Source organism: Vicugna pacos, chromosome 6, assembly GCF_048564905.1.
Source record: "Vicugna pacos chromosome 6, VicPac4, whole genome shotgun sequence".
Classification (NCBI taxonomy): Eukaryota; Metazoa; Chordata; class Mammalia; order Artiodactyla; family Camelidae; genus Vicugna; species Vicugna pacos.
This window is the reverse complement of record NC_132992.1, coordinates 87297657-87311078: the sequence shown is the minus strand read 5'-3', so window position 1 is coordinate 87311078 and position 13422 is coordinate 87297657. Positions and strand designations below refer to the sequence as shown.

The window sequence follows — 13422 nt, the reverse complement described above, 5'->3', positions numbered from 1 at the left end:
GAACTTATTGGTTTTCTGTCTGATTGTAAAAACATGTGCTCATGGTGGGAAACTTGGCGAATGGAAGAGAAAGAAAAAACAGGCTTTTTCCACCCTCTGACAGCAGATTCCTTTTCATCCCCTTGATAAACGTCCCCGTTGGAGTGGGAGGGCCCGTGGGCAGCCTGTTCCTGGCTGTGTCAGGGGGCCTGTCTCCACTGAGCCCAGCAGTGGTTCCTCATCCTTCAGGCTCAGCTCCAAGGTCAGTCCTCAGAGACATTCCCTGATCCCTGTTCCCCCCCATCACTTATTCTAAGTCGATTTCCTCCTTGAACTCACTTCCATTTGTAATTGTCTTGTTTCCTTGTTTGTTGGCTGTCCACTGTCTCAAGGGATCTACATGAGGGTAGAGTCACTCACCTTAGGGCCCTGCCTCAAGGGCACAGGGTCTTTCCGGTGTTTCAGTACCACGAACACGGCAATGATGAGCACTGCTCATATGTGAAAATGCTCACTGAGCCCTGGCAATTTTTCTCTCAAGGAATATCTCATATATAAGGCATTCTCCTCTCTCTCTCTCTCTCTCCCTCCCAGTGTGTGATGTGTGTGTGTGTGTGTGTGTGTGTTCTGGAAAGGGTTAGAGTACTGAGCTGGGGGCTGGGACCTCATGTCCTTAATTCATTCCTTAGCCTTCGGCAAATTCCAGGACTCCAAAGCTTCCTTTTCTCCGAGTTTGAAAAACCAATAAAGAACTCTGCCCAAGGTATGAGTTGTGAGCCCCAAACAAGATAAGTCCTGGAACTCTCAAGAGTCAAAGCAGATGGTGAACACACACAGACACACCCATCGCAAAGGCCCATACCCATTTTTTATTTTCAGTAAAGGGTCACTTGGAAATTCAGGGACCCAGGACCCCACCGGGTATATCAGCTGCCGGGTGATTGGCTGCTTCTCCCTCCTCCCCAGAACCTGGGGTCATCTCTGGACCGGATCTCGAGCAAAGGCTCCCAAGATCCAAATCCAGGAAAAAAGTCCTTCTTGCCACAGGTCCCCAATCTGGAAACAGACTAGAGAATTCCCCTAACTCCAACTCCACGCTCTCTGGCCCCCTGCGCAGGCCCTCGCTGCTCCCCATAGGTGTTCCCTGGGCGGCTGGGCCCGACTTGGGCGCCTTCACACGGCAAGGGGCGGCCGAACTGTGTGTGTGTAGGTGGGGAGGACCCTAGGTGGAAGGGTGTGGGTGTCTCTGGGACCGTGGTGGGGGGGTGGGGGAGGTGCTGGGGTGGAGTCAGGGTGGGAGGGGGCGGGTCCTCCGGGACCAGGTACGGGGACCCGCGAGCTCACCCCGGGTTGCGTCACCCGGCCCACCGCCCCCTGAGACATCATAATCCGGGGGCTGGGACCCCGCCCCTCATCACCAACCCGTTTGCAACCAAACAATCCAACCAACAAACACCCCGGAAAAAAACAAAACCGCCGGAGCCCAGCCTCCCTTCCCGCCCCGCCCCTCGCCCCCCGGGGCCCCCGCCCCCGGATGGGGGAGTGAGCGCGAACCCGGCGCCCCGCACCCGCAGCCCGCCCGCGGCGGGGGCGGCCCGACCGCGCGCCCGCCCCGCCCGCGCCCCGCCCGCGCCCGCGCTCCTCGGGCTCCGCGGCGCCCTCGCCGGGTGCGTGCCTCTCGCACGCCCGCCAGCCCGCCTGGCTCCCCGCGCCCGCCCGCCCGCCGCCCGCGCCGGGCCCCGGCGCCCGGGCCCTCCCGCCCGCGCTTCATGGCTGCGCACGAATGGGACTGGTTCCAGCGCGAGGAGCTCATCGGACAGATCAGCGACATCCGAGTCCAGAACCTGCAAGGTAACGCGCCCCGGCCTCCCCGGAGAGGAGCGCAGGTCGGGGGAGCCCCGGAGCCCCGGGAGCCGCTCCCCACCGCCGGGCAACTCCGACCCGCGCCGCCCCCTGCCGGGTCCTGACCCGCTTCCTGTCACTTACTCGGGCTGGGGGTAGGGTCGAGATACCCGCCCCCAAACCCCAGCATTGCCGCCCGGGCCAGATTAACAGTGGCCTCGGGGGTGGGGCGGCACACGTGTGTGTGGGCTCGGGGTTGGGGGGGTACATCCCGCTTGCTTTGGGGGGATGTCTCGACTTCCCTTCCAGCCGCATCTGCGAGTTTGGAGAAGTTTGTACTTGGGCTCTTGGGGACGGTGGCCCAGGTCAGGGAGGGGAGGAGAAAGTGCGATTGCGTGTGTGCGTGTGCGTGTGTGTGTATGTATGTGTGTGTGTGTGTTTGTGTATGTGAGTTCGCACACTTCTAAGTACCTCCGAGGCTCAGGGAATTGAATGGGGGACGGCGCCTCGGGGTGGATGGGGGAGGAGAAGGCCGGAGGCGCAGATCCGTGGGATCAGGCGGCCACTTTGCGCCGGGAGCTGCCCCTGCCCTCGTCCGGGGCTCAGTACCGGGGAGGGCGAGAGGCCCCGCCTGCCCGGCGCCGGACGCCGGACGCTGGGACCTGTATCTACCTTGAGACAAGGTGAAAGGGAAGCTTAAGAGCCAGCAAGTCTGACAAGGGCTAAGAAGGTGGGGGGTGGGGGGAGGGGTTCCCGCCACAGATGAAGTGTATTTATCTTTCAGAGGAGTTTATTCATTGTGGAAACTTAGAAAGCACAAACATATTTAAAGGAAAAATTTCCCCCACAGTTACCCCGCCATCCATGCACCTACCCACCCAAAGAAAGCTGCTTTTCGTGGAGGTGGACGTCCAGCCTCTCTCTCTTCATACGTGGGCTCGCAGAACTGGACAGAGTTCCACTTCTGGCCTCTCTTCACATGTACACCTGGCCAGGGAAGTTTGGTAGCTTCCCCTGCAGGCGTGGGTTTCTAGAGATTCCAAGGTTGGTGGTGGCTCAGGGAGAGCGGGGAGGCCTGGACAGAGAGGTCATGGGGCTCTGGGTCCCCCCTCTCATCCCAAGCAGGTGGCATGCTTTTACTGCTGGGGAGCAGAGAGCCCCAGGGGGCAGGGGGTAGTCTTGGGGGGGTGACCAGATCAGGCAATCAAGTTTAAACATTACACCTGATAGAATGTTTCCCCGGAGCCCACATGGTCTGCTCCACCCCTAGGTTAGGCAAGGACAGTGCAGGCAGAGGTGACCTGAAGTGGGGAGGAGGGGAGCCCAGTGCATGGGACACTGGCAACTGAGTTTGCTCTGGGCTCCCTTGATCTTTTCTGCTGTGATTTGTGTAAAAGGAGGAGGATTGAGCTGGCAATGTTGAAGATGATCTTTTTTGATAAGCCTTGTGTCTGGGTCCTGTTGCCCTAGAACTGACATCTTATCTGAGGGTGGGCATTAGTATCTTTTGCTGAGATGGCATCTGGTTTGGGCTGTCAGGGTGTGTGTGTGTGTGTGTGTGTGTGTGTGTGTGTGTATGTATGTGTGTGTCTTAGGCAATCAGTGGGTGTTTAATAAGCACATACTCACCAATTCTTGGTGCAATAATTTCCTGCACTCCTCAGCTCCCAGTGTAAAAGCAATCAACTTTTGTGACGGAATCTTCAACAATAGGAGCAGTTAGTTACACCTCGAACACTGAAAGAAGGCTTTACTAAAATGGGATAATTTGAAATGGGTCCTGAGGGTTGGGTAGGAGTTCACTGAGTGGGCTTCTCTCTCTCTCAGCTCCCAATGAACTGTCCTCACTTTTAAGCAATTGTCAATTACAATTTGAGCATTGATGGGCTTTGCTGTTTAAAAAATAACTTTATGTATATTATTTATGATTATGTATAATGTATACAAATATGCATTATTCTCAAATGTAAATCCAACAAATTTTTATGTGTGGATACACCTGTGTAACTACCCTCAAGATGTAGAAGTTTTCTAGTACCCTAGGTGGATACTTTGTTTTCCTTCCCACTCACTCCCTCCCAACAAAGCTACTATTTTTACCTTTTTTGCCTCTAGAACTTCATATAAAACTGAATAATACAGTATATCCTCTTTTGAACTGGCCTTTTTTGCTCCACATCATGTTGCTGTGATTCATCTATGCTCTTGCTTTTATCAGTAGTTCCTTTATTTTAAAGACTTTGCATAAAACTATTGAGGTATACTTACATATCGTAAAACTCACGTTTTTTAAGTTTACCATCCAGTAATTTTTAGTAAATCTACTGAGCTGTGCAAACATCACAACAGTGCAGTTTGGGAACACTTTCATCACCTGATAAAGATCCCTAGCGCCCAGGGTCTGTGTCAGTCTCTGCTCTCAGCCCTAAAACCAGGCAGTCCGTAGCTCCTTGTTTTTGCCAAGGACTCTTCCATTGTATGGATATACCGTAACCCTTATGGTGCTCTTCTTTGGTGAGGAACATTCGGGCTGTTTGCAGTTTGGGGCTATTGGGAAGGGTTGGAGCTGTTAGTCCTGGGGGGCACTGGGGAGGTGCTGGCTCGCGCCTCTGCTGCCCTGCCCAGCATTGATAAGAGGCTGTGAGAAGAGATGGGGGCAGGAGTCTGTTTTGTCTCTTTCCCTTCGCATCCTTGTCTCTTGAGGATGCTAAACAGACATTTTCTCTCCTTGTCTCTGTGGTACTCAGGAAGTCCAACTGAAGGACCAGGTCCAGAAGGCAGCCTCACTGTGCTTAAAGCATCTGCTCGAACCAGCTGGTGGGTGTCCGCTGGCCCTGGACATGTTTGGATGACATGCAGGCTGCAAGCGGGGGGCCTTTTCAACTGAGCAGGGGTGGTAGTCAAGGGAGGCAGGAGGAGTCCAGACAGAAGGCACGTTTTTCAGGCCGTGTGCTTCCTTTGAGCACAGGTAGTCGCAGTTGTCGTGGTGATGGGACGCTGGGTACAGTGGGATTTCAAATCCGCAATCATAGGGACAGAGGAGGAGTCCCAGCCTCCATCAAGCTTTTGTCTATGGCCCTGAACTGTGGAATTCTGGAATCCATGCAAATGTAATTGTGATGTCATCAGACCATACCCCACGGAATGTTGGAATGAAGCCTTCCTGACCTGTCTTTGGAGGTGGGGTGAGCTGGGCAGAAAGCACGGCCTCTCCCAGGAGGGCTGGGACAGCTTACTGCATGTGGCACCCTGGAGAATGAAGTCCTCTTGATTCGCTCATGAAAGTGTCTGTTAGTAACAGACTCTCTGGCAGACAGCAGGGATGTCCATCTGGGCACAGCTGCCTGTGCCACCCTCCCAGGGTCCCTCGTGAGGAAATGGGGGCGGCCCAAGTTGTTGACCTTTGCAGAGAAGAGAAAACAGAATTACAGGAGGTTGGCAGCCTCCAGCTGGTGGCCCCCGCTTCCGTGGAGCCATGCTGGGTAGAACTGAGGTTAGAGGCGGCCAGTTAAGGTCTGTGCCTTGGTTCTCTGCCTGGCTGTGGGCAGAGCGCCCTTCCGATGACAGAGCTGCTTTGGCCGCCCCCTTCTCCCTCTTTGGTGCTGCCTCAGGGTCCAGCTGAAGTTCTGGAGTCCTTGACTGCTGGTCGATGTCGGGTGTCGGGCCAGGATTTGGAAGATGCTCCCATTTATGTAGGGAGCTTCCTCCCCCACCCTAAGATTCACAGCCTTTTTCTGTTCAGTTTAGCAAACATGTGCCAAGCATGCAGCATCGTGCAGACATCAGGGAATGCAAAGTCGATCCTTGTCCCTGCCTTTAAGGCACAGGAAGCCATCACGGCACCCAGCCAGACTGGGGCTTGAATTTTTGATTCTGGCAGCACGGACGTCCCTGCTGTTCAGGGCTGTCTCCCGTAGCTCTGACGCCTAATACTGTGAACCCTGACCTTGTTTTTCCGGGGCGACTTGGCTAAGACCTGCACCCAGAGTTGGAGGTGGCTGGAGTTAGGTGGAGCTGAGCAGACAGAAGGCTTTCTCACTGCATCTCTAGGGGAGCAGGCCAGGGGTGCCCAGCGCTGGGTCTCCCTGAGCGGCACCCGCCTCCGCCTCCTTCTCCTTGTCTCCCTCAGCCCGAATTTGTCGGGAAGCAGTACCACCAAGGGTTAGCAAACAAGCAGTGATGCAGGGCGTTTGGAATAGACTGCCAACCAAAGGTAGAAACAGTTAACCCGACTTAGAGCAGCCTGCGTGCCAGGCACAGCAAACGGCTTCCTTTAATGCTTTCCATGAGCCTGTGAGGCTGTTTCAGAAGTGGAGAGAGGGAATGACTTGCCCAAAGTCATGGACTTGTAAGCAGAGCTGGAATTTGAACCCAGGTCAGGCTAAACCACACGTCCCATCTCTGGCTCTGTAAATCTTGTGCAGTGGCCGCACTGGTGAAGGAGCTGGGAGCTTCAGGGCTGGGACCTGGGAGGGCCTCTCAGAGCTGGGGCACTGGAACCAGACCTTGAGAGCAGAGGAGAAATTTGACAGCATGAATTCTGTGATTGCACAACTTGGAAGGCAGGAAAGATGTTGGGATCGCCTGAAGGCAGGCTCAGGGGCAGGACTGTGCCTGCCTGGTCGTCTTTGTCTGGTTATCCGCGTCCTCCTTTCCTTCCATTGGCTCGTGCCCAGGCCTAGACCTTCCTCATGCTTGCCTGGACTCCACAGTGACCTCTTTATGGCTCTGGACCTTGCATCACATCCTCTAAGCCACCCCATCACCTGGTCATCCATCACACATCTCTGCTAATGCCTTCAGCGGGTCTCCACGGCCAAACTGTGGGCTCAAGGCAGCTCCCATCTACCCTAGGACTAATGGCATCATTGTCCACAGACCGTGGGATGTGGAAAAGGTTGGGCTGCCCTGGCTTTACAGGGTTAAGTCCAAGCCCTTCCACCTGGCAGGCGAGGCCCTCTGCGGTCTGCCTTGGGATGCAGCACCAGCCTCCTCTGCCACTCCCTGCTCCCAGCACCCTCCCTTCCCAATTCCTAGGCTCTTACCTCCATATCTTTAGACCTCGTTTGCAGACTGAGGTGGGATCAGGGCTGTTATCCAGCACCCAGAGGAAAGATGGAGCCGGGGTGGGGGGCTGTCTTTCTAGCTTCTGCCTCCCTCGGCTCTTGGCGGGCACAGCAGGTTTGTTGCAGGTTTCTGTATAAAAGCCAAAGAAAACCAAACTCAGAGGTTCCACCTCCTCCAGGAACTTGCTGCCCGTCAGGGCCCTGCCTGGGGCTGTGTGCTTGGCTCTGGAGGATGAGTCATCATGGAGAACATTTCTTTCAGCCCCCCAGCTGGAGTCAAGCCGCTGGCTTTGAGTTGCCTCTGGATTTTGCCCACAAAAGACTGTGTTCCGGCCCCAGCACCATCCCTGCCTCAGGGTGTGGATTCTTCTGGAATGGCCTCTCAAGGTGGAGCATATTGTGCAGCTGGGGAAGCCACAGCCAGGACGGGGTGGCTGAGGGCCTGGGTCTGGCGCCTGGCTTTTGCAGCTAGCTTGCTGGGGGTCTTGGGAGATCTCTTCCCTTGCCTGTGCTTCACTTGGCTCATTTGCAAAAGGAGAAGGTTGGACTCTCAGGGGCTCCAATTGGTACCCACTAAGAGGTCAGGTAAGGAGAGGCAGGGCCTGTGCAGAGCATCCCCAGGTGAGGCCTTCCGCGTTCCAGTCCCTGGCACACGTGGGTGGGCGGCGGGTGTGTGGCTCTGGGCCACGCTGAGCACAGCTGGCTGCATTCCTGAATCCTCCTTACTGGCAGGTGCTGGAGACTCACTCCCACACAGGGTCCTGTGTAGAAAAGGCCGTAGTTCATGAGCTCTGTTATGAAAGTACTTAGGGGTAAATGATGTGCATTCTGGGGTTATTCTTGGCTGATTCTTTATGGTTTCTATGAAGAGCCCAGGGAAGGTCTGGGACACCCTATCTGAACTAGTGGGGCAGAGTTGAAGGTGCCCCCAGGGAGCTCGAGTGACTCAGATATGGTCGTGGCAGACTGAGGGAGAGGGCTGCTGCTTTCGTCCATGCACACTTGTCCCCGGGAACAAGTGTTCAAGGCCAGGTAAAACAGAAGCCCATCACCAGAAGTTTGTCAGCAGTGAGAGGGAAGCCCTCCATCCAGTTGGAGGCTGACCCACGCACAGAATCCCTTGTTAGCGGCCGTGGTCGTGGTTGGCCTTGACTCCATCAGAGCAGGAGGAGGTGGGGCTTCTGACCAGATCCAGCGCTCTGGGAAGCAGCCCTTTGCCCAAAAGGCCCAGCTTACAGGAATTGCCCTCCTGGACCCGGGGAACACTCTGGCATTTAATTTTTGACTGGAACAGCAGAGGCACTGGGCAGAGTCCTGCCCGACAAGCCGTAGGTCACGCCTGCCTGGCTTCAGAGGAGAAGAGAGAAAAATAAAGTAATTGTCTCTTTAGTGGTTGAACCATTAAAAGTAAACTCCCTGTTGCCATGGAAACCATTTCTTATTTCCCCCGCCCCCTCCCCGCACCTCTTATTTTTTTAAACAGTGGAGGATTGTGTTGGTTACAGAAGAACTTAGAGGCAGCATCGAAAATCTCAAGTGTGGCTTTAAAGAATCTTTCACAGTTCCCCCCCCCCCACTGATCTGTCTGCTTTTCTTTTATTATTTTTTTCCCCTATCAGAGCAGGGATTGGGGAACTATGGTCTGCAGGCCAAATCCTGCAAGCTGCCTGTTTTTGAGAATAAAGTTTTATTGGAACACAGCCGTGCTCATTCCTTTGCATAGTGGCCAAGGCTGCTTTTGGACCACAATGGCAACTGAGTAGTTGTGACAGAGCAGTACCTACAAAACCAAAAATATTTACTCTTTGGCCCTATCGGAATGTGGGAATTCAGAGAGCTTCCTACAGGATGGCAGGGACCTTACTTGATTTTCTAAATCCTCACTCAGGGAACATGACAAGGAGGAGATGTTGGTCAATGGCTGTGGCATGCGTAGCGGCCTAGCCTTATTTGCAGCCTGCTTTAGAATGGACTTCCCCACCGGAAGCCTGGCTCTTCAGGCACATAGTCCTTATGGAGTCCTCCTGAAGTGCTGGGAGGATGAATGGGACACTCGGGGAGTCCCCAGCACACAGAGGACATTAGCATCATGAGGCTGAGTAAGCATTTTAGGACCAGGGATGCTAAGGTGGGTGCTGCCAGCAGTATGGGGGGAGGGTGGGGAGGCCCAATCCAGCCTTTAGGGCGGGGCCCAGGGAAAGTCTATAATCTCAAAGGCAGGCAGTGGGAAACCAGGAGGTAGGGGAGTGTGGTCAGGGTTTGGGGTGGGCTCTCTGGTGGGATTGCGGCCAGGGTTGGGGGCGGCCAGTGTAGGGAGGTGGGTCCCCGAGGTAGCCCACGCAGCTGCTGCGTTCTCTTTGCCCTTTCTGAGTCCGTGATCCACTGCTTCTTAGAGATTATAGTCCGAAACCCCAAGGAGGAGGAAGAGCCAGGGAGGACTTGGGGAATTTGCAGAGGCCCTGAAATCTTCCTGGTGTCAACCAGCGGGACCTTCAGCCCCTGCAGAACTGGGGGTCTGGTTGGAAGGCTTTAGGGCACTGATGCCATCATGACCCACCCCCGCTTCCCCCTCCTGGGGGGCTCTCCATGGAGGCAGGAGCCTGTGCGATATTTATATCCCTTTTTATATTTGTTTTAAACTATTTTTAATCTTCTATGGTATGACATACTTAAAAAGCAGCGTTGTAAGGCCTTCTAGCTGGGAACTGGGGCGGGGTGCGGGACGGGGAGGGGGCACGGAGCTGACCCGACAATTTGGTGCTGAAATAACTTAACCTTCAGATGGGCTCCTCCCCGCCCCGGCCCCTCCGGCGCCTCCCGCCTCTGGCAGTCCTGGCCCTCAAGCATCTTTCTCATCTTCACCTTGCCTTTCGTGCTTGTTTTTGTGAACACCTTCCTGTCAGGTACCAGGGCCACTGTTTCCTGCCTCCTGCTCCTCCAGTCCCACTTGCGCCCTGCAGTCCAGAGAGCTTTGTCTCGCCAAGTCCACCCTCTACCTAGACTCCTCTTTGCCCTCAGAAAGAAACCCTGCTGTGTGCTCTGGGCCCCCTCACTTCTGTCCTTTCTGGAATGAACCAGCTGCACCAGGAAATCTTCCTGTTTCTCCCACAAGCCACTCCTTTCCCTGTACCTTTGTCTGCACGGCTCCTTCTGCAGAGAAGGACCGTGGCCGCGCCTAGAGCAGCCTCCCCGCGCCCCGCCTGCTCCCGCCTCGGGGCAGTTCCCAGCCTCCGCCTCTGGACTCCCTGCCGCCCAGCCCAGCGTCGGTCCCCAGAGGAGCACGTTTGTTTTCTCTGTCCCACCAGCCCCTGACACGGAGTAGGTCTGCAGAACTGTTTGCCCAACTGTTGTCAGCTGAATGATGGCCCCCAAACATGTCCACATCCTAATCCCCAGAACCTGGGAACCTGTTACCTTAGTTGGTAAAAGAGACTTTGCAGATGCGATTAAGTGCAGGATCTTGAGATGATCCTGGATTATCCAGGTGGGTGCAGTTAATCACAAGCATCCTTATAAGAGGGAGGTAGGAGGGCTGGGGAGGAGATGTGATGGTGGAAGCAGAGGTCATAGTGATGCTGTTGCTGGAAGGGCCGTGAGCTGCGGGGTGCAGGCAGCTTCTGGGAGCAGAAGAGAAGAAAATGGGCTCTCCCCAGAAGGCGCACAGTCCCGCCGACAACTTTGATTTTAGGCTGTCAGCCCCATTGTGAACCCCTGTCCTCCAGAACTGTAAGGTAATAAGTTTGTGTTGTGTTAAACCTCTACATGTGTAGGAATTTGTCACAGCAGCAACAGGAAACTGATACACAACTGCATTACAAGTGGCTGTCAAACCTTCTCCTCTCTCCTAGAGGAGACACATCTGGGGGACATATGCACACCGGGAATACCCTTTAGGTCCTGTCGGAGTTTGATGGACACCTGGGTGGCCCGAGCCAGGAGTGCAGGGACCTGGGCTCTGGTCACAGGGCTGCCACCGCTTGGCTGTGGAGCCTGAGGAGGCTGCCTGACAAAGGACAGCAGGGCAGGACTTGAGGGGACAGCAGAGGGGGCCTGCCCGGGCCCACAGAGACTCTGCCCAGGAGTCCAAACGCCGTGGTGGTGTGATCTGAGATACACGCAGGGCTGTGAATAACCGGGAAACGATGCCATGGGCCGGCCTGCTCTGCCCTGTGGCCCTGGCGGTGTGGACGGTGCAGCCCAAAGAGGGAGGGTGACGTCCCCGCACACCCTGCTGTGTGGATTCCAGGGTTCCACGAGCCTGGCAGCGGTAATGTCTCTGTTCTAATCCGTCGGTCTGTTCTTGCAAAGTTGAGATACACAAGCCCTGGACATGCTGATAGCCCCGAGTGAGTCAAGTGTCGGATACTGAATAAACAGTCTTCTATTTCGTGTGAAAGATCAAAATTTATTTAGAAAACAAGGGAACATCATCAGAGTATTGGCTTCCATGCAGTTCCTGGTTTGGGGCTACATCACATCAAGAGTTAAACGTCCAAGCCTAGATATACAATTATGAGGAACTTAAATTCCCAGAGAATGAAAGAAAACTCCTAATGTCGCCTCACTGTTTAAACATGGTTGAGTGACATCATACTGTACTTCTATCATTTCATCTATTTTCCCGAACTTCCCCCCCCTGCTTAGTTGAAGGTCAGCCCATAACCCCCATGGCATCATCATCACGGTGTTAAGTTCATGAAACCAACAGTGATCATTAGTAAGGACACTTTCATTTTCTCTGTTTCTATTTCTTTTTATAAAAGAAGGATGAGTTGCAGTTAGATGTTCCAGTAGTTTCTCAAACGTGCGATACACTGAAGACGGCAGCATGGTGAAAAGCCCTCCCTGGGCTGGGGCTTGTCCTCCTCATTGTCAGGCTGGCTGAGCCAAGGCCCAGCTTGAGTGACAGAAGGTCATTCAGGGTGTCGTTGTAGGATGTGTAATATAGAGTACAGATTGGATACAAACCAGACGAGTCAGGGCTTGTCTTCGTTGGTTGGAGGGCAAGGATCTTGTGATTATGGGGAGTGTGAGGGTTGGGGTGTTGACTGCTTGCCTGGCTCTGAACCACATCTTCCAAATAACCCCTGTGGTGGGCGTCATTATCTGTCCCTGCAAAACTAAGGCTGAGCAAGGGTGTCACAAACGCCACGTGCTGAGCTAGTAAGTGGTGGGACCAGGAATCAGAACCAGGTCTGGGAAGACTGAGTGAGTTGTGGGGAGGGGGTGTTGAGGGGAGACTGATGGGACTGGGACTTGGGGAGGGGGAGAGACTTGGTGAGCCCCGGCTCAGAGCACCCTGGCAGTGGAGAGGACAATTGATTTGGAACCCAGGTAGAAAGCGAGACTGGCTAAAGGCTGTTTGGCACAGTCACCCAGCCTTGGGGTATTGCTTCTTCTCAGAGTGGACTCAATGACTCAGCTGTTCATAGCCACGCACCTGCCAGGCTCCTCGTGCTGTGACAAAATAAAGTCTAAATTCCTAACTGATGATTCCTACGAAGAGTGGGGACAAGGATCCCCTTTTCAGAGACTGACAAGATGAAATGCCTGCAATCTTGAATTCAGCAGAAGGGACCAGAGGCAGCTGAGGGGTCATCCTGTCATCCTCATCCTGGGGTGTCTCGTGGCCCCAGCAGCTTATAAAGCACGGGCACCTCCATTACCTCATTTAAGTCTGCCGGAGCCCTCTCAGGTTGGTGATGTAGTCCCAGTCTACAGATGCAGACACTGAGGCTCAGGAGAGTTCAGCAGCTTTGCCCCATCCCACCCACAGTGAGCAGCAGTCTGAGATTTCCTTCCAGAACAGTCAGAAATTTCCTTCTACTCTCCAGTGTCTGAGACTTGTCCTGGCCCTCTGGCACTTGCTGAGGCCAGTCTGTGCAAGGTATTCACTTTCCCTTCATGTATGCAAGGAACTGTGTGTGTGTGTCTGTGTGTGTGTGTAGCTCTCCCCTGGGGAGCTGGTCTGGCCTTTGAGCTTGACTCTGATCTAAAACAAAACAAAATGTGATACCTTTCAAATCAAAGCCGAGGGCCTTGGACCTGGGTGGCAGGGTGCTGGCAGGCCTGGGTGATGGCCTGTCGAGTTCCCAGAAGTGTTGTGGGCAAGTGCCAGGTAGTGGCATGTGATGACTCACCTGTTGGGGGTTGGGGGGAACAAGGCACCACTATTCCCTGGAATTGATGATGGGCTGGCAGAGGGGGAGGCCAGGAGTCAGACAAGTGTTACCCTGGCTAGATTGTGATTGCACAGGGTGGGCACTGCTGCACTTGGTTTTGTTAGTGGTGGTGACTTGCTGACTGTCAGTTTGCCCTGGTAGACCAGAAAGCTCATTTGGGTTGGCCCTGTCATGTCCATCAGTGTGTCCCAGGACCTAGCCTCTTGTCCCAGGCTTGATATGTGTCCAGTTCACATTTGTTGAATACATGAATGGAGACTCAAAAAGAAAGTGTAGCTTCTGGGGTCGGGCAGAACTAGGTTTTACATCTTGGTCTCTTTTTAGTACTGACTAGCTGTGGATAGCTGAGCCTG

At 54.4% G+C, this 13422-nt stretch overlaps 1 protein-coding gene across 4 annotated transcripts in view; it reads left to right on the top strand.

Moving 5' to 3' along the window:
* Nucleotides 1-1681: 1681 nt before the first annotated feature.
* CLMN (calmin) overlaps nt 1682-13422 on the top strand; it is a 102854-nt gene continuing 91113 nt past the window's right edge. For all 4 annotated transcript variants that reach the window (XM_072963659.1, XM_072963660.1, XM_072963661.1 and 1 more), the window contains exon 1: nt 1682-1830. In XM_072963659.1, coding sequence (XP_072819760.1) covers nt 1749-1830 — 82 coding nt within the window. In that variant the 5' untranslated portion in view covers nt 1682-1748. The remainder of the gene's footprint in view (nt 1831-13422) is intronic.